Source organism: Chiloscyllium plagiosum, chromosome 4 (genome assembly GCF_004010195.1).
Source record: "Chiloscyllium plagiosum isolate BGI_BamShark_2017 chromosome 4, ASM401019v2, whole genome shotgun sequence".
Taxonomy (NCBI): domain Eukaryota; kingdom Metazoa; phylum Chordata; class Chondrichthyes; order Orectolobiformes; family Hemiscylliidae; genus Chiloscyllium; species Chiloscyllium plagiosum.
The window spans coordinates 56308472-56330064 of NC_057713.1; the positions used below are offsets into that span (position 1 = coordinate 56308472).

General features: G+C 38.4%; 1 protein-coding gene across 6 annotated transcripts in view; it reads right to left on the reverse strand.

The window, feature by feature from the left end:
• adcy8 (adenylate cyclase 8 (brain)) overlaps positions 1-21593 on the reverse strand; it is a 124257-nt gene that overhangs the window by 101112 nt on the left and 1552 nt on the right. For all 6 annotated transcript variants that reach the window (XM_043688256.1, XM_043688254.1, XM_043688253.1 and 3 more), the window contains exons 2-4: positions 19887-20036; positions 10918-11048; positions 10249-10360 (exon numbers count right to left, since the gene is read on the reverse strand). In XM_043688256.1, the coding sequence (XP_043544191.1) occupies positions 10249-10360; positions 10918-11048; positions 19887-20036 (393 nt within the window). The remainder of the gene's footprint in view (positions 1-10248; positions 10361-10917; positions 11049-19886; positions 20037-21593) is intronic.

Consider the following 21593-nt stretch of genomic DNA (forward strand, 5'->3'; position numbering starts at 1 on the left):
TTATATCCATATTGTGGAGCACTTTTAGAATAATAAACTCAGAGAGGTTAAGTAACTTCACAGAAGCGAAAATGAAAAAAACTGATTTTTTTCAATTAGATAGAGTTGGGGCAGAAAATGTATCCATTATGAGAGGTAGAAATAGTCTAAGGGTTTGGAGCTTTTTTTTTGGAAGAGAGATTAACTTCTGGAATAATTTGACAGAAAATGCAGCAAGTGTAGTTTCACTGCCAGTAATCAACAGGGAGTTGGACAAGTTTTCAACAGTGATAAACATGTGTATGCACAGAAGACTTTTGGGTTATACTTAATACCCTAGTCACCAGCTTCAGAATCAGAAACAAATTTCACAGAAATTTCTCCTGGTCCAGTCATTTTATTTTGCCTTTTCAAAATATTGCATGATGTGGTGGTCACTGTTAGAGTTGGAGGATAGTGGGCAGAATATGTAAATAGTTTTCAAAAAATACAGTGCCTTGACAGGCTCTGAAAGACCATACATCGTATGGCACGTATTTTTACATAAACTTTGGTCATGTGCTCTAATATTACCTTGTGTTGTTCAGTGTCAAATTGTCTTTGTGAAGCTGCTTGGAACAAGTTCTTACATTAGAAGTGTTAACTAAAAGCAAATTGTTGTTTACAGATTTTCAGTGCCTATTTTCTTCAATAATAAATGAATTTCTTCTGATTAAAATGCACTTTGACAAGTCTAGCTGTAACTGCCCATTGCAAATTAGTACTTAGCTTTCAACACTATGAACATTTCACTGATTATTGAGTTATGTATCAGGTTTTTCTGATTATTAATTCAAATTAGTAGAGAACCCTGACCGATTCTTTGAAGAACTGTTTAAACAGGTCCAGAAATGGCCACAAAGTATGGGCAAAGGTACTAAATGAGTACTTCTGTCTTTACCAAATTTAAAAAAAAATGATAGCAATGGCTCAGTTGAAAAGGTGGATATTGAGCAACTGAGCAGTACAGTGATAGATAAAGAAGAAGTGCTAAAGAGACCGTTAGCACTCCAGGTAGAAAAATTGTCAGACTCAAATGGGATACATCCTAGATTGCTGAGACAGGTAAAGGAGCAAATTGCGGAGATGTTGACAGAAATTATCCAGACCTCTTTGAAACAGGATTAGTCCTAGCAAACTGAAGGACTGCAAAAGTGATGTAGTTGTTTAAGAAAAGGGCAAAGGGTCACCTAGGAAACTACAGACCCATTAGTTTGACATCAATAGTGGAAAAACTGACAGAGGCCATAATATGGGATAAGATAAATATACACTTAGAGAAAAATATGTTAACACCACACAGTCAACATGTCATGTTGACTTTGTCAAGGCCAGGTCATGTTTGTCAAATTTAACCAAATATTTTGACAAGGTGACATAGGCAGTGGATGAGGGTAGTGCTGTAGATGTTGTATATTTGAACTTTCAGACAGCTTTTGTTGCCACATGACAGGTTGGTTAGCAAATTAGAAATGTTTGGGATTGATGGATCCTTGGCAGCGTGCATTAGAAGTTGTCTAAAAAACAGAAAACAGAAGGTAGGTATAGAACAGCGTTTCTCAGAATGGAGGTGAGTTGAAGATGGTGTTCCCCAGGGATCGGTGTTGGGACCTTTGATTTTTCTGATTTATGTAAACAATTGGAGATGAGTGTTGAGGGTAAAATCTTTAAATTTGTAAGTGAGGGAGAATAGTAAATTGTGAGAGGATGATGCTGAGTGACTTCAGAGGAACATTGACAGATTGACCAAATGAGCAGACAACTGACAGATAAATCTCAATGCAGAGAAATGTGAGGTAATGCATTGTGGTCAAAGAAACACAGAGCAATGGTACAACTTGAGGGGAGTATAGGAGCAGAGGGACCTCGGGGTTCACGTGCATAATTCTCTGAAGGTGGCCAGCGAAGTTGAAACAATTGTTAAGAAAGCTTATTGGATCCTTGGGTTTATAAATAGAGGCATAAAAGCAAAGAAATGATGTTATACTCTAAACATCATTGGTCAGACCACACTTAGAGTATTGGGCTTAATTCTGGGCATCTTATTGAACGAAGAATATTAAAGCCCTGGAGAGAGAGCAAAGGAAATTTATTAGGATTACATCAGGAATGAGGGATTTTAGATACAAGGAAAGATGAGAGAAATTGGGCTTATTCTCCTTGGTGCACAAAAGATTAAGAGGTGACCTAATTGAGGTTTTCAAAATTATAAACAATTTTGACAGGGCAACGAAGGATATTCTGTTTCACTATTTGGTATGTCAGTAACTAGTGGTCACAATGTCAAGCTTGTCAGCAAGAGAGCTAGGGGTGGAATGAGGAGAAATTTCTTTACTCAGGAGAGCTGTTAGGATTTGGAATGCACTGTCTGGGAGAGTGGTGAAGGTAATTCTATAGGAGGTTTCAAAAGAGAGCTTGACATAAAGTTGCAAGTGACACATTTAGACGGCTACGGAGATAGGGCTGGAGAATGGAACTAGCTGGCTAGCTCTTTCAAGAAGTCAGTACAAACAGAATGGGTCAATATATCTCTTGCTGTACTGTAAATTATAGAGTCATAGAGATTAGATTACCTACAGCGCGGAAACAGGCCCTTCGGCCCAACCAGTCCACACCGACCCTCCAAAGAGTAGCCCACCCAGACCCATTTCCCTCTGACTAATGCACCTAACACTATGAGCAATTTAGAATGGCCAATTCACCTGACCTGCACATCTTTGGACTGTGGGAGGAAACCGGAGCACCCAGAGGAAACCCATGCAGACACGGGGAGAATGTGCAAACTTCACACAGACAGTTGCCCAAGGCTGGAATCAAACCTGGGACCCTGGTGCTGTGAGGCAGCAGTGCTAACCACTGAGCCACCATGCCGCCTACAGTACAGCATGGATGTATAGCATCTCCATGACTCTATAATTTACAGTACAGCAAGAAACCATTTGACCCATTCTGTTTGTACTGGCTCCTTGAAAGAGCTAGCCAGCTAGTTCCATTCTCCAGCCCTATCTCCATAGCCTTCTAAATTTATCACTTGCAACTTTATGTCAAACTCTCTTTTGAAACCTCCTATGGAATTACATTCACAACTCTCCCAGACAGTGCATTCCAAATCCTAACAGCTCTCCTGAGTAAAGAAATTTCTCCTCATTCCACCCTGAGCTCCATTTCTATGATTCTAATTAGTAGATACACTGTTATCATTTAACTCTACAATTACTGACATCCCCCAATGGGCTGATACTGATCTTGTAACATTCAAATGAATCTTTTGTAGTAACATGATATCATGCATATATGCATACATATAAACAAATTAGGAACTGGAATAAGCCATTTAACACTTCAAACCTGCTGCACCATTTGGTAAGATCATGGTTGATCTGACTGTGGCCTCCACTTGGCTTTCCTATCTACCCTATTACCTTCTAAATCTCTACTTCAATTCAGAATCTAACTTAGCGTTAATGTTCAATGACTGTCTCTCCACTGCTCTCTGGGGAGGAGAGTTCCACAGAATAACAACCCTTTCAGAAAACAAGAAATCTTCACATGTTAATCTTAAACAGGAGAATCCTTATTTTAAGACTGACTCTCCTAGTTTGAGTCTCTCAGAAGAAACATCCTCTCACCTTACCAATGCTTTGTAGCAGAATTTCCCTACGTTTACACTCCAATTCCATTACGAATAAATGGCATTTTGGAAGTAGGTTCTTAAAAGTGGGCACAAACGATGCACCTTTGGCAGGACGTAAACATACCTAATCAGTGATTTTTCTTTCCATTGAAGTCAATGACAAAAATCGAACAGGATTTACACTAGGTAGCCAATCTGATGTTGGTGTTTCTCAGCCCATGGTGCACAACCTAATATTCAAATGCAATCTCACAAATGAAATGGTATATTTTAAAATACCTTGCTTTAATTTCTATATGATACCCTTTGCTATACTGTCAAACAGTCTATTTTCTTTGCAGGTAAAAACAATGACTGCAGATGCTGGAAACCAGATTCTGGATTAGTGGTGCTGGAAGAGCACAGCAGTTCAGGCAGCATCCAAGGAGCTTCGAAATCGACGTTTGGGCAAAAGCATCTGCAGTCATTGTTTTTACCTCATTGATTTTAACCCTACTGCGAATCCTCTTGCAAGGATGTCTGCCTTGAAGAAGTTTTCCTCCTCTCTCTACAAGAATCTCAGGGAGTCCCTCTCCCACTGCAACTCTCAGGTCATTTCCTCTGCCCTGAAGCTCTACTTTCTCCCCACCCCTACCCTCCTCTAGCTTATCTCTCCACGCTTCAGGCTCACTGCCTTTATTCCTGATGAAGGGCTTTTGCCCGAAACGTCGATTTTGAAGCTCCTTGGATGCTGCCTGAACTGCTGTGCTCTTCCAGCACCACTAATCCAGAATATTTTCTTTGCAACCTGAGAGAATAAAGTTGATTAGATCCCCTCTGTACGGAAATAGGTTCTTCAGCCCAACAAGTCCACACTGACCCTCCGAAGAGTAACCCACCCCCCTCTGACTAATGCACCTAACACCATGGGCAATTTAGCATGGCCAATTCACCAAACCTGCACATCTTTGGACTGTGGGAGGAAACTGGAGCAAACCTACACAGACACAGGGAGAATGTGCAAACGCCACACAGTCACCCAAGGCTGGAATTGAACCCCGGTCCCTGGTACTGTGAGGCTGTAGTGCTAACCACTGAGCCACTGTGCCACTGTGCCACCCTTGCTGAGATTGCTCACCAAGATTCAGCAATGCCCTGTGGCATTAAAATCCCTCCACCTTGTTCCTACTGTGTGTATAACCCATATCCCACTTTTGACAGATCATGTCACTTTATATTTACCTACATTTAACATACTTGCTATTCATCTCTGCATAAAGCAAATATCTCTCTGAATTTGTCAATGGTGATTCTAGATAGTTGCCACTGACCCTGCTGTGCTGTCATTCTTAAGTTTAAACAACTTTGAAATGATTTAAAAATCATAAATTTGGTAAGTAGAAATATGGAAACAATGTGAACCATATTTTTGAATAAAAAACACAAAAAGCCAAGAAATAAATCCTTATGAAAGAGTTGGTTGGCCTTTGATTAGTGACCTGTGCTTGAAAACTATTTCTCCTTATTTATTCTTTCAAAACCCTCTCAACACCTTTATCTCACCTCCTTTTATCCTTCTCTGCTCCAAAGTGAACAACTTCAGTTTCTCTAGTGTCCCCATCATGGTTCCCTCTAATTCGTCCTTCGTTTGCACAGACTGCTGAGGTCCATGTGTGACAGGACTTCCGCATTGCCATGATGTGCTGAACATTAGAATAGCTGTGCCCATGCGTAGCCTTGAGGAAATGCTGCTCCGCATAAAAAAAACAATGAATCCTGACCCTCTGTCTTTTGTGGTGTTAATCAAATTTCATTCCACTTTATCCCGAATATTCTTTGTGCTCCTACCTTGTGCAATAATCTTTTATGAGGCACCTTGGTCTCCTGGAAACCCAAATACACTATATCTATCTGTTCCCCTTTATCAACTCTGCTCATTATATCCTTAAAGAACTCTAGCAAATTTGTCAAACATGATTTCCCTTCCACAAAATCATGCTGACTCTGTTTGATTGCATTAAGCTTTTCTCAATATCCTGGTATTTCTTCCTATAAAACAGATTATGTGTCTGCTTCAGTCCCATTAGTTTGTCAATACTTTATCCCTTGTGATAGAGACTGTTGTAAGATCTTTCCTCCTATTAGCACTTTGCTCATCTGTCATCTTTAGGATGTTTATTGTGTTCTCCACCATGAAGACTGATGCAAAGTATTGGTTTAAATTATCTGCTATTTCCGTGTTCCCTATTATTCAACGATTCCACACTTACTTCAGCTCTCTACAATTTTTTGTACCGAAAGAAGCAATAATGGGAGACTGGTTAGCAAGGTTAGATCACATGGAATACACAGAGAACTAGCCATTTGGATACAGACTGGCACAAAGGTAGAAGACAGAGAGTGGTGTTGGAGGGTTATTTTTCAGACTGGAGGCCTGTGACCAATGGTGTGCCACAAGGATTGGTGCAAGGTTCATTTATATCACTTATATAAATGATTTGGATGCGAACACAGGAGGTATAGTTAGTAAATTTGCAGATGACACCAAAATTGGTGATGTAGTGGACAGCAAAGAAGGTTACCTCAGAGTACAACGAGATCTTGATCAGATGGGTCAATGAGCCAAGGAGTGGCAGACAGAGTTTAATTTAGATAAATGTGAGGTGCTGTATTTTGGAATGGCAAATTATATTGGAAAGGCAGGATTTATATACTTAATGGTAAGGTCCTAGGGAGTGTTGCTTCACAAAGAGTGCAAGTCCATAGTTTCTTGAAAGTGGAGTCACAGGGAGATAGGTTAGTGAAGAAGGCATTTGGTATGCTCTTCTTTATTGGACAGAGCATTGACTATAGGAGTTGGGAGGTTATATTGCAGCTGTACAGGACAGTAGTTAGGCCACTTTTGGAATATTGTGCACAGTTCTGGTTTCCCTCCCACAGGAAGGAGGTTGTGAAACTTGAAAGGGTTCAGAAAAGATTTACAAGGATGTTGCCAGGGTTGGAGAATTTGAGCTACAGGGAGAGGCTGAATAGGCTGGGGGTGTTTTCCCTGGAGCATCAAAGTCTGAGGGGTGACCTCATAGAGGCTTAAAAATCATGAGGGGCATGGAGAGGGTAAACAGATTAGGTCTTTTCCCCTGGGTGGGGGAGTCCAGAACTAGAGGGCATAGGTTTAGGGTGAGAGGGGAAGAATTTAAAAAAAGATCTATGGAACAACTTTTCACCCAGAGGGTGGTGCGTGTATGGAATGAGCTGACAGATTAAGCGGTGGAGGCTGGTACAATTGCAACATTTAAAAGGCACCTGGATGGGTATAAGAATAGTAAGGGCTTAGAGGGATATGGACCAAGTCCTGGAAAATGGGATTAGATTAATTTAGGATATCTGGTCAGCATGAATGAGTTGGACTGAAGGGTCTGTTTCTGCGCTGTACATCTCTATGACTCTTGTTATATGTTTTGTACATTTATTATCTATGAACTTTCATAATTCATCTTCTCCTTCCTTATTAGCTGGTTAGTGGTTTGCTGCTGGTTCCTAAAAAATTCCCAGTTTTCTGTCTACCATTAGCTTTCATCACTCGGCATGCCTTAGTTTTTGACTGGATTGTTTGATTGGCCTTCTCTAAAGCGGTAACATCCTCCTAAATTATGGTGCATAAAATTGGCTATAAGAATCTAGCTGATATCTTACTACTATTTCATAAAAGTTTTTATTTTCTTACTTCTGTACTCTTTTCCTTGTTGTACAAAGGCACGAATCCAATCCATCTTTAAAACAACCTTGCTCCTACAAAGATTTATGTAAATACAAACCCTGGTTCCACTATTCAATTCCCATTAAAACTATCATTTATTTTATTTTTGCCATTCCTCAACCTTCCTGCCAAAATAAATCACTCCATATTTCTCTACATTAGATCTAATCTGCCATGTGCCTATCCATTTTGTCAGTCTGCTTCTGTCCTTTTGAAGTTTACCACTATCTTCCTCACAGTTTATCTGAGTTTTGAATTTTGTGGCATCTGCAAGGTTTGAAACTATGGAGTCATAGAGGTCTACTGCACAGTAAAAGGCTCCTTCGGTCCATTAAGTCTGAGCCAGTCAAAATTGGTCACCTAATTATATTATGTTCTGTATACCCAAGGTACTTATATATAATGTTTCTCCTTTCTGAAAAAGAAGTGTTCACCACTATTCTATTTTCTGTCCACTTGCTGATCTCATTTCCACATGGCCTTCAACCCACAGATTAATTGCTCCTATTGAGTCTATTATGTGCTACTCTGTGAAATAGCTTCTGGAAGTCAAAATGCACAATGTAACCAAACTCTCCATGAATTAATTAAAGAACAAGTTGCAAGAGTTATATTGTATTGGAATGTGGGTTGTACATTCCATTCTACCCAACATTAAATAACTTGTTAGCAAGGGGCTGAAGTGGCAGATTGTGGATTTGAGGCTACACTCAGATAAGTCATGATCAGCCAGATCAGCTAAGATCTCAGTGAAAGGTGAAGCAGGATCAAATAGATGAATAAGCCATGTCTGCTCAAAATTTGTATGCCCATATGTAACATTGCACACACAAATGCTTAATATTGCAGGTGTAAAGCTCTGTCCTGGAGAATGCAGGCAAAAAAAAGCATTTACTTTCTCCTACCAATTAAAAGATTCCACAGTTGGTTTAAAAAAAATTCCAGGATGCCGAATGGATTATCTGGGCACTTTTATGAATGCAGTTTCATATCACATGATTCCCTAAGGGAGTCTTGCCCCACGTCATTTTAGTGCCTTCTGGAATAGGTTTGATCTTACTGGGTTACCCTATTATTTTAACATCAATAAGCATTTGAAACCATTTAGCATCAATATGAAAGTGGCAGATCACAGAACCTTAAGAGGCACATACTTCATCAACTCAAATATCAAAGCCTAAAACACAATAACAGCGATTTACATTTATATAGCACCGTTATTGAAGAAAAGCATCGCTAGGCACTTAATCGGAATGTGATCAAGCATAAACGATACTGAACTGCAGACAGAGATATTACAACAGGTTGGTCACAAACGTAGACCATTTTACAGGAAGAGAGAGGATTGGAAAAGCATTTTGGGAAAATCATAGATACAGGCAACCGAAAGCATAGCACTCAATGACTATGCAAAGTAACTCAAGGATGCACAAAATGCCATAATTGAAGAAGCATAAAGATTTTGGAATGTTGAAGGTCTGGGAAAGGTGACAGAGACAAGTTGGGCCAAGCTCATTAAGGAATTTGAACAGAAAGGTGAGAATTTAAAATTTATCACACTTTTGGACAGAATGCCAATTTATGTTAGACTGAACAAAGATCATAGAATCCTAGTCGTACAGTCAAACAGAAAAGAAACAGACCTTCGGTCCATATTGACCATAATCCCAACTACGCTAGTTCCACATCCCTGCACTTGGCCCATATCCCTCCAAATATTTCTTATTCATGTACTTATCTAAATATCCTTTAAAAGAACCAAACATGAATCAAAATTTTAAAAAAATCTTATACAACTGAAATGTAAAAATAGCTGTAAGAAATCTAGAAGTAAGCTTGCAATTTCAGAAGCAGCTGCAAGATCCATGCTACTTACAGTCGATGGGTGAACGGAACTTGGTGTGGGTTAGGATACAGGCAATGGATTTAATGTCTCCTGAAAAACAGCACCTCTGAAAATACAGAGTTTCACGTGTATTGCATTTATGTATCAGCTTGAATTACACACTTAGGCCTTACAGTGTGGCTTGAAAGTGCCGTTACTTCACCAAGGGTACTTGATATTCATTTATAAATATCCTAAAATATACTTGATGATGTTAGTTACTGATGCACAGATTTTGTCCTTAACAAAAAAAACATCCATTGCATCTTGTTAATCTTTGGGATCCATACTATAATTCTTGCACAAATATTAATATGAGAGAAGTTATAAAAACATTAAAAGTGCACATTGAAAAAAAGGAAAAGAATAAAATGCTGGAAATAGACATTAACATAGTTTCCATAGACATTATATTCAGGATATTTGTCTGTATTCTCCTTTTCGCTGTAGATGACCTATTGTATATTTTCAGCATTTAATATTTTTTCATTTCAGGTTTTTGGCATTTCTTAGTTTTCCTTTTATACATGAAAAACAGTGTGGAAATATACTTGAACACTGGAAGGTAGAGCTCCAACCAAAACTGACATGAAGTGTTGCCTGTGAGGCAGCAGGAATCATATCTCTGTTATTGTAATATTAAACTATCACATTGAATTGTGGATCATGCTAAAGCAATGGAGGCAGATAAACATGTGGAGTGAATTTACAATGCAGCACAATTCTTGGGAATTTCACAGCAGTCTATCATTTTAAATCGTTAATCAGAAAAAATTAAAGACAAAAAGCCATAAAAAATGTAATTTTGAATTACAATTATAGAAGAAACAAACTAAATTCTGATTATTGTATCTGGCAAGGTAAAATGACTGGCTTAACTCCAAGATGACTTTTGGGCTTGGTGTAGTACCATAATTTACAAATCATATGCAGTTGTAAAGACCATCCACTGCACTTATGCTTGATTTAACTTACATGTGCAAGTCGATCAAATCTTGCGAACAGTTCATTCAGCATCCTCACCAGTTCCTGTGCAGACAGGGTTGTAGAGAGGTTGGTAAAACCTTTCACGTCTGCAAAGAGAATGCTAAATAAAACATGGAAAATATTGTATTAATTTTTTCATTCTTTGGTCAATAAGGCAGCTACATTTCAAGACTTGAGTCAGTTTAAATTATTCTATTTGCATTTTTATACTATCGGGTACCCATCAGCTTTATGGAAGGTCCCTTTCAAAATGTTTACCCATTTCAAAATTTATTTCTTTTTCTATCTCTACTGCTGTGAACATGTAGCTGGGAAAGCAGGGAATTGGCTATGTGATTTTTATCATACATTGCATAATTAAAATGTTGGGGACAAAGGACAACCACTTCTACTGCTCATGACAGGCCGACTTCAATAACTGTTTAAGCAAATCTAAAAGAACCATGCAAGTCAGGCAAACCTGATGAACATGACAGACAGATATTAAGAGTCTGATTATTTTCCAGGCCTTTTAACTTTGTAATTAACATGCTGGGACATTTAAAATGGAAGATAAACTGGAAGTGTTGGTTATAATCCTAGGTGAAAGATTTGACTTCTTCAGCCAAGGTATTTCTTAAATTGAACAGAAATGGTAACAGCAAATAGACTTCTTACCTCACATTTTCATAGCGATGTATGTAGATTTTATGAAACTGGGGCTGTAATTGTTCACCATCCACACTCGACATGTCATTAATCATCTCCAATACAACAAACCGTGGTAAAACTGAAAGAACCAGCCTCTCCTTAATTATGTAAAGAAAATACGCACACATGGATATCATTAGCAATTATAGGTAATATATTCAGAGGATTCTTTATATTTGGAAGAATTGTAATTAATACCATCCCCCTCACCTATCCTTCTCCAGCCTTCTCAATTCTGACTACCTTCTCTGTTTACTTTCATGCACTGATATAAATTCTGCTTTCCTTTGACTCCATATACTCTTGTAGACAGATCAGTGATGCCCTTATAATTCTGAATTAGATTGAACATTGTGAAGTAATCAGAACATAGGGAGCTACAAGTAAAAAAAAGAACCTTAAAGGTTGGAATCTCAGGATTTCTCCTAGTGCCATATACAATGGAGATGAAAAATAGAAGTAAAAACTCGACAAGCGTGTGGCAGGAAAGGCGGTATTGCAGGGAACAATTTCTATTCCTGAGCTTTGGGAACTATTCTGGGGGAGATTGGATCTGTACAAGCTGGATTGATGTCACACCAGCAGAATCCAATATCCACTCAGGGGCATTCACCAGTATGATGCAGAAGAATTTAATATGCCGGGGTTGGAAGGTTTGAGCTAAAGGGAGCGAGTGAATAGGCTGGGGCTATTTTTCCCTGGGAGTGTCGGAGGCTGAGGCGTGACCTTACAGAAGTTTATAAAATCATGTGGAACATGGATAGGGTAAATAGTCAAGGGGTGAGGAAGTCCAAAATTAGAGTGTACAGGTTTAAGGTGAGAGGGGAAAGATTTAAAAGGGACCTAAGGGGCAACTTATGCACACAGAGGGTAGTGTGTGAATGGAATGAGTTGCCAGAGGAAGTGGTGGCGGCTGGTACAATTGCAACACTTAACAGGCATCTGGATGGGTGTATGTGCCAAGTGTTGGCAAATGGGATGAGAGGTCAGTTTCTGAGCTGTACATTTCTATGACATTATGACTCTAAGTGACAAAAAGGATGAGACTCAAGAGGGGGCAAGAAAGAAAGAAATGAAAGAAATAAGAAAGTGAAAGAACAAGGCAGAGGAAACAAGAGCTAGTAGTAAACTGAGCAACACAAAATGTGTAAAAATATTTAAAAGATACTCTATTTGATTGCGCAAAGCATTCACAATAAGGAAAATTAGAAACCCTACAGCATAGAAACAGGCTTTTCGGCCCAACAAGACCACATCGACCCTCTGAAGAGTAACCCACTAGACCCATTCCCCTACCCTAGGTTTGCCCCTGACTAATGCATCTACCTACCTACACATCCATGAATACTATGGACAATTTACCTAGTCTGCATTTCTTTGGACTGTGGGAAAAAACCCACACAGACACCGGGAGAATATGCAACCTCCACACAGGCAGTCACCCATAGCTGGAATTGAACCCAAGTCCCGTGAAGCAGCAGTGCTAACCACTGAGCCACTGTGCTGCCCAGTAAATTAGCAGCACAAAACAGTCATAAACAGATAAGATATGATATGATTACAGAGACATGGCTGTAAGGTGACCAAGGCTGTGAACTGGAAATCCAAAGTATTCGATCTTTAGGAAGGACAGATAAAAGGGAGTAAACAGGTAGGGTAACATTTTTAGTAAAGGATAAAACCAGTGCAACAGTGAGAAAATCTAGATGTGGGAACAGTCTAGGTGGAACTAAGAAGTAACACGGAGTGGAAAGTATGAGTGGGAGTTTCTATTGACCTCCAAACAGTAGTGGTACAGTAGGACATAGCATCACACATGAAATTAGAGCAACATCTTATGAGCTCACTACAATAATCACGAGTGACTTTAATCTGTATATAGACTGAGAAAAACACATTAGCAATACGCAAATGAATTCCTGGAATAAGATTTTTTTTCAGACCAATATGGGAACTAGCTATCCTAGATTTGGCTTTGTGCAATGAATTAGAGTTAATTAATAATCTTGTAGTGCGGGTCCGTTAGAAACGAACGTCCATAACTTGATAAAATTCTTCACTAGGATAAAAAGTGAAGTCATCCAATCTGAAACTAGGGTCTGAAATCGAAACAAAGGAAACAACAAAGATATGACAGGTGAGTTGGCTATGGTTATTAGGTAATGTCATTAAGAAGCTTTATGGTGGATAGGCAATGGCTAATATTTCAAGGATGAGTACATGTATGGCAACAGTTGTATATTCCTTTATAGTGCAAAACACAACAATGAAGGAGTGTGGCCCAAATGGCAAACAAAAGAAATTAAGGTCACTACTGGATCTAAAGAGGGGTCATATAAAACAACCAGAAAAAGTTGCAAGTCTGAGAATTGACAGCAGTTTAGAATTCAGCAAAGGAGATATTAAAAGTTGGGGGAAAAAATAAAGTATGAGTCTAAACTTGAAAGAAACATAAAAACAGACAGTAAAAGCTTCTATAAACATGCAACAGTGAAAGGTCAGTGTAGACAAATGTAGGCTCCTTAATGGTCTTATATGAGAGAATTGATAATGGAGAACAAGTAAGTTGTAAAGTAATTAAACAACTGCTTTTGTGCTGACTTCATGGAGGTGCCTACTTTCTCAGATGTAATCAGGAATTGGGGTCTTATGAGGAAGAGGAATTGAAAAAAAATTAATATTAATTGAAAAAAATCAATAGGATTGAAAAGATGATAAATCCTTTAGGTTTGATCATCTACAGCTCAGGATACTAAAAGAGGTTGCCATGGAAATAGTGGATGTGTTGGGTGTCACCTTCCAAAATTCTGTCAGTCCTGGAACAGCCCTGGTAATTGGAAGATGGCAAATGTAATCCCACTATTTTTAAAAGGAGCAAGAAAATAGGGCATCATGGACTGGTTAGTCTAACACCAGCAGGAGGAACATTCTAGAGTCTATTATACAGGATGTGTTAACAGGCCACTTAGAAAATATCAAAAGGACAACTTGGATTTATAAATGGGAAATCATGTTTCACAAATTGATTGGAGTTTTTTGAGAATGTAACTAGTAGGCTAGATAATGGACAACTACTAGATATGGAGTAATTGGATTTTCAGAAAGCTTTTATTGATGTCCCACATTAAAGAAAAGTGCAAAACTAAAGTAAATGGGATTGGGGTAATGTTTGGTATGGGTTGGGAATTGATTAGTTGATAGGAAATAGAGAGTAGCAACAAATAGACCTTTTTCAGAGTAGAAGTTGGGGACTAATGGACTACTGCAGGGATCAGTGCCTAGGCCCCAATATTAGCAACATACATCAACAACTTGGGTAAGGGAATCATATGCAATACTTCCAAATTTGCTGGTGACACAACAGAGAGGTTGTGAGTGGTGTGGACAACACAAACAGGCTTGTAGGCGATGCAGACACTCAAGAAGTTTGACTCCATCCAGGAGAAAGCAATGCTTGACTGGAAGAACATCTACAAACATTCAGTCCTTCCATCACCAATGCTCAGCAGCAGCAGCAGTGTATACCAGCTACAAGATACACTGCAGAAATTCACCAAAGCTCTTAGACAACATCCTCCAAAACCATGACCACCACCATCTAGAAAGAGAAAGGCAGGAGATATATGGGAACATCACTTCCTTAAACCTTCTCTCCAAGGAACTAGCCATCCTGACTTGGAAATATGTTGTTGTTCCTTCAGTGTCATTAGTTCACAATCCTGGAACTCCCTCCCCAACAGCATTATAGGTGTACCTAGGCCAAATGGATAGCAGCAGTTCAAGAAAAAGCTCACAACCACTTTCTCCACGGCAATTATAGAGTGGCTGCTGGCCCGAGCAGCAAAGCCCACACATCTCCTGAGTGAAAAAAATTGACAAATTGAGTAATGGGCAAATACATGGCAGGTGCAGTTTAATGTGGATAAATGTGAAATTGTCACCTGAGTAGGAAAAACAGTAGTTAAATATTATTTAAATAGTGACAGATTAGGAATCGTCAGACTGACTCACGGGATGGCAGGTTTGCTGTTTGAAGGATTGGGTCGACTGAGCTTGTCTTGACTGAAGTTTAGAAGAATTAAGAGGGGATCTCATTGATATTGATAAACATCTGACAGGGCTGGACAGACAAGGTGTGGGGATAAGTTTACTCTGTCTAGTAGGGGTCTCAGGATACTGGGCAGTACATTCAGGATTGAAATAAGGAGAAATTTCTTCACTTGGAATTCTCCAATGCAAAAGGCTGTGGGGATGATCTTATTGAATATAATTTAAAAATAGACACATTTCCACATGCTAAAGACCATCCAGGAGTACAGGGAGAGAATAGAAGTATGGTGTTATGATAAAGCATCAGCCATGGTCGTACTGAATGACAGTTTAGGCTCAATGGGTCAAAGGGTCTACCCCTGCTCTTGTTTTCTCCATTTCTTATGGTCCTATTTTCTATGTTTCGTTGACAGAGGGTTTTATGTTTTCTCTTTTTATAGGAAGGCTTGGACACAAACTCTATATGTAACTTTGAATGATGGTGTAAAAAGGTAGTGGCATTCCTGACACCATGAAATTTTCCAGCATTGAACAAGGAATAGAGGTAGCTGACCCCTACATGAAGGCAGAAAACCAATTAACCCAATTCTGGCCCCAGTTTGGTGCCATTTTCTGCTGTTACCTATATTTTCCCAACACTAGGCTGACCCCCCATTGTTGAAATCCTGCCCCAATAACAAGGTAGTGGGGATGAAGGCCATCGCACTTTCTGTCAATACTACTGTGGAGAGGTTTCCCCTTGCCCCCAACGTATCTATCAGCTTTGGGTCTCTTATTTGATTACTTTGGTACGGGCAACTGAGGGTGCCACTGTGCTGTCTGTTTGCCTGTCTCTCTTGTTGGGGCTACCAAACTACAGCCTCAGGAGCCAACTGTTCTCCTTAGTAGGACGGTAAATGTGAAAGCAATCATTTACAAAGCTACTCCCAGAAGGCTGCACTGACACTCGTAGTAACATGATGGGTGGGCTTAAGATCCCCACATGCCTCTGATATCAGGGTCCCAAAGTAAGGCAGAATATCCAGCCCATTAACTCTGTTTTTCTCTCTCTATGGATGCTGTCTCACTTGCTATTTCCAACATTTTCTGTATTTATTTCAGATTTCCTACAACTGACATATTTTGCGTTTGGCTCCATCAGCAGCGCCTGTAATGTATTAATTCCTAAAGCTGAAATTACCCTCACTGTATGAAAAGCAAAGTAATGAAGTCCATTCTAGAGCTTGTAGAGCTGTTAAACCTGTGGCAAAGTTGACCCTTATGTTACTTAGCTTTTCAAATAATTACTGTGAGCATTCTGAATAAATCAGGTCAGAATGCTTCCTGCAAATTTTAGCCACCTGAATCACTATTCTGTATATCTTTATCGCGGATTATATGTAAGTAATGTAATTTACAGTTGATTCTTTCAATGTGAAATCAGCATTGTCATTGACATTTGTAAATTTTATCACTGATGAAGATTTTGGCATATGAACTAAACTACTATTGCTTATTGGCATCATTATTTTAACATTCTGATGAAAAGGTAAAAACAGATTTAATGTAAAATCTTAGCTATCTAAATAAATGAGCACTGAATGAAGAGATAAGAAATAGATGTGGAACTTTTAAAATACCAAAATGAAAAGGTTATTTAATAATGTAACAAAAGGAATGAAGTCGCCACTGAAATTTAGACCCCCATTAGCAATATTCTTAATACATCAACATGCACGGGAATTTGCATTTCAAAGTGAGGACAGTATTGATTGCCTCAGCTAAATAATTCTTGTTCTATTATAGATGAAATGAGAAGCAAAGCTAGGTGCATTGCTAATAAAAATGTAGATTTTTTAATCTTACCTATCGCTGAGATTTTAATCGAAGACAAAATAAATTGTGCAACATGCACTATTAACCTTCGTACTGATGCATCTACGTCAGTTGTGATTGGAGGGAAGGATACCTCAGCTATTGGTAATTTGTTTCTTTGGCCATCAATTATTAATAAACACACTTATGTGACCTTCACAAATTACTGTTAGTTTAAAAGAGTCTCCTATTTGCAAATCTTAGCTGTGAATTAATATTAGCACACCAACATTCCTCAGTAGTCCGGAGAGCAGTGGAATTGTGGTAATGTTAGAAGATCAGCAATCTAGAGTTCAAACTTAATGTTCTAGGGTCATGCATTTGAATTACCATAGCAGATGGTGAAATTTGAATTCAATAAAAATCTCAAATTAAAAGCTGGCCTAATGGCAACACGTAACCATTACTGATTTTGTAAATATCTATCAGGTTCACTAATGTCCTTTATGGAAGGAAGTCTGTCATCCTTACTGGTCAGGTTTACATGTGAGTCCAGACCAACAAAAAGTAGGTTGACTCTTAACTGTCCTCTGAAATTGGCTAGGAAGTCGATCATTCAAGGGCAGTCAGTGTTGGGCCACAAATGCTGGCCTAGCTAACAAATCCACATCCCATGAACAAATAATAAATCAAAAGGAAATATCACAATTTGAGAGACATGCTTCAACATTCATCCCCCCAAAACTTCACAGACTAAGCAATATTTTCTTCATCAGTTTGAATAAAAATTGTTATTAGATAATATTTGAAGTGGAGGACACAAAGCTTCAAAAGACTGCGGTATTATGTTGTTATCAATGATTATGCAAGATGCGCAATTGAAGCATTTCAACCATTTTGCGCACTGGTGGAGTTGCATTTCCAGAAGCTTCAATGTAAATGATAATTAGATGAAGCACTAAATAGGAAGCACATTCACTAAGGTGCATTTTAATATACTGTCCCACAGGAATTTATCCCTTCAATGTTCTAATCTATCCCACTGTCTTTGAATCTTGGCTTTGAATCAAGATGAAGATTATGTGATCAAAATCTCTGGTTTGTAATATCTAAATTTAAAAAATGATTAAAACATAACAAAATAAATTTAGAATCTCATCTCCATAAAACAAAACAATTCTCTCTTTGAATTTTTGCGGCATGTGTCACGCTCTGTGGTCAGATTTTAGGAGATGTTTCAATCACAAATGTACACTCGGTAGGCTCCTGCACGGACTGAAGTACATTTCATATCTGAGGTCTGTACACACATCTTTTATCAGCTTCAACCAGCAGAAGCCCCGGAGCAGTCTGTCTATAAACTCTTTCAGTTTGTTATAGGATAAGGCTACATAAAAGTGACTGCAAATATAGTTTGAGAAAAGGCAGCTTGATTATTATTCCTTGGACAGGGAAGGCTCTCTGCAGCCCACAGAATAACTAACTGTATAAGTGATCACACACCCACATGCATATTTTCTCCTGAAAAAGGAAGTAAAATCTAACAAATGGACACATAGAATTAGGAAAATAGCTTTAACATTACAATAGCAAAATAACATCTGCACTAACTTTTGCTTCCATTGCATTACCACCACACAGGATGCTTTCACTCATACTGTTTTGGATGCCGCAGCATCTCAAAATGCCACTAACAGAATGGCAGAAAGTTTATATTCCATCAATACATCAATCATTTTGGTCTGAAAATGTTTTGAATAACTGCTTCAACTTTAAAAAATAAACAATTACATTTGCCTTATCAACATAACCATACTGCATTAAGCTCCAGTATCATTTTAAAAGCAGATTTCTCACATTCTTTTACACCGTGAAGGGTTCTGTTATTTAAGCACCATGTTATCACTGGCATACTGTATTTACTCAATAGATGTTGTTACATTTAATCGAACTACTTCACAAGCCTTATGTGCGAAGTCAATAATATAAACAACAATATACTATTGAAGAAATAGCCATGTAAACTCTAATAATAGTAGACAATGGCTGATTTTCCTATTCATGATATAACCAGCACCCAAATATTCAGGAATTTGATCTGTTCAACTCCAAATTAAGAGCAGAAAATTTATCTTCAAAGTGATTAGATTTCCAAATGGTCAAATGAAAGACTTAGTTGATATTTTAAGCATCATGTATGTATTGGTTTGATAAAATGTAAGCCAAAAAGTGATTACATATTTGGTTAAGATGCAAGGTTTACCCAAGTGCATGGTGAAACACATGAACTCACTCAAATGATTAAAGTAACTAAGCACAGAAAGAGGCCATTATCCCATTAAATTCATGCTGAATAATCACTAATATTGAATTTAGGTAAGTGTATTCTTACAATGCAATTAAGTGCTAACTTCAGAACACATCTTCAATGTAGAAATTCTGAAACAAAGTTAAATTTAGTCTTTATAGGCAGCCTGTTCAGTAGGTCCTCTTTTTATTGCATGTTGTTTAATTTCAGAAATATCAGCAAATGGTCAAAATATTGTATAACAATAGTAAGTTGCATCATTGGATTTACTGCTGACAAATGTGACACTAGACAAAACTTTGGTCAGGTCACACAAGTTATTCAAATACTGTCCACAGCCCAAGAAGTCATATTAGGTCATAACAACTTAAGTTACTAAATCTGTAAGATTCTCAAAGTGCACATATACTGAATAGAAAATTGAGGCAGCTTTCATTATTACACTGGTTTACTCTCTGCTGATCAATTAATACATCTATAAATGGGATCTATTTGCAAATACATTTGGAATGATTCTTCATTGGGGCTTTGATAAGAACTCGTAGCATAATTTAAGACCGTAGCACAATTTAAGTTAAAACCTTGTTCATTGACATTACTAAGGCATAAAATATAAATTAAATAGTATCTTGTTGGTATGTTGCAAATTATATTTGCTTTGGTGTTTGTTTCCATTGCAAACTTTTGAAATATATTTGTAGGACATTAGAATATGATTAGATTAGGCATTTATACCTATGAGAAGCCAAGCCAGTTTCGCCTGGATCTGACAGTATATTCTTACCTGTCTTTGATTCTCTGACTCTAGCCGCAGTCTGGCCTCTATACAACGCCTTGTTTCCAGGAAAGCCTGACGCTGAGCTCGGTCTGAGAGGTAGCTGATAAATATCCCAGCCGTGTTCATGCACATAAACAACACTGCCTGGGCTATCACCTGAAATGGCAAAAACCAAGACACTTCATTTCATCCATTAGAAATTGTTCTGTTTTCTTTGCCCCCTCAAAATAATAGCATAAACACAAGATCACAAGCCTGGTCAACACTACCACTCTGTTTTATTTGTAGTCAAGTGAATATTGATTCTCATTATTGAAATATATGAAATATATGCTGGAGATAAATAGCAAGTCATTCGGCATCTGTAAAGAGAAAAGACAGGTTATTACCTCCAGTGTAAGACCCTGTGACAGGTACTGATGGATACAGAACACTCATTTCTTACTTAACCGATTATATCAGGTCTCTGCTAATTTAATTTGTGTTGCAATTACTAATCATGGCCATTTTTTTGAAAAATGTTGTGGGAACACATTTGTCCAATCTCTACATTCTTCACTAAAGGTGAGGTGCAGTTTCGTACAATGCAAAGTGATTGATAGAATTAGGTGGCAAGAAAAGTGGCCAATCTTGATTTTTTTTACACTTTCAACTAACTGGGAGTTAGTTGATCTAACCATTCATTTGGGGGAATATTGTTGTCAAGAAAAGTAAACACATGTTTAGACATGTTTCAAGGCAGTTTACGCAGGCTCGATGGGGATAGGAAATGGCCACTTTGACATTGGGATAATGATTTCATCCAATCTCCAACATATTGAGTTTTTGAGAGATGTATTTTCACATGTATCTTAAATACAACACAGACTCAAAAAGACTATAATTATTGATTTAAACTGGGTTTGATAATATTCCTAGAGTTGGTAGAGATAGACCTCGAGTTTGGGTGGTCTAGGAGGAAATACCATTGGGAGCTTCATAAGTGGCAATGCTATGAAGGTCCCAAGTATTGACCCATGAACTCTGACTGGAATTTATAAGCTTCTCACCCCATCCCGCTGAGACAAGGTCGTGTTACTCTCACTGTAAAATCATATGCTAACATACCTTCTGTGACCTGGTTATTGACAGAAAGCTGACACCATACCAATGCCAAAAGCATTGCCCACCCCCACCTCCACCAAAATTGCAGGTACATCTTGAGTCATCAGAGCTGGTAAAGCATGGACTATAGACAGGATCCTGACAACAAAGCCACCCTCTCATAGCTCAGTCTATTCATATTCATCGCAAACAGGACTGCAGAAAGATGAGAGATGGAGGGAAATGAATGTATTCCATTTTATGGCATGTCCCCAATTGCACAGATACAGCTGGGTAAATGTCTCTCTTACAAAGACGGGAAACAAAACATGCCAGACAATCGGTGTAGATGGATGAGCGAGTTTTTTTTGGCTACATTCATTCTGCAGACCATCCGCGAATAGCCCTCTTTAATACCTGTGTCAGAAATGCATGAACACGCCCAAACAGCACATGTATAAAGTGTACGGGATTTAAGAGGCACGCTGGAAAGACTAGGCAGTGTCTGTGAAGGGAGAGGTCACGACCCAGAAACGTTAACCGTTTCTGACTCCCCCACCTGCCGAGTGTTTGCGGCACTCTGGGGGTTTTTTTTTTAATTTCAGATTCCCGGCGGTTTTGCTCTATTAG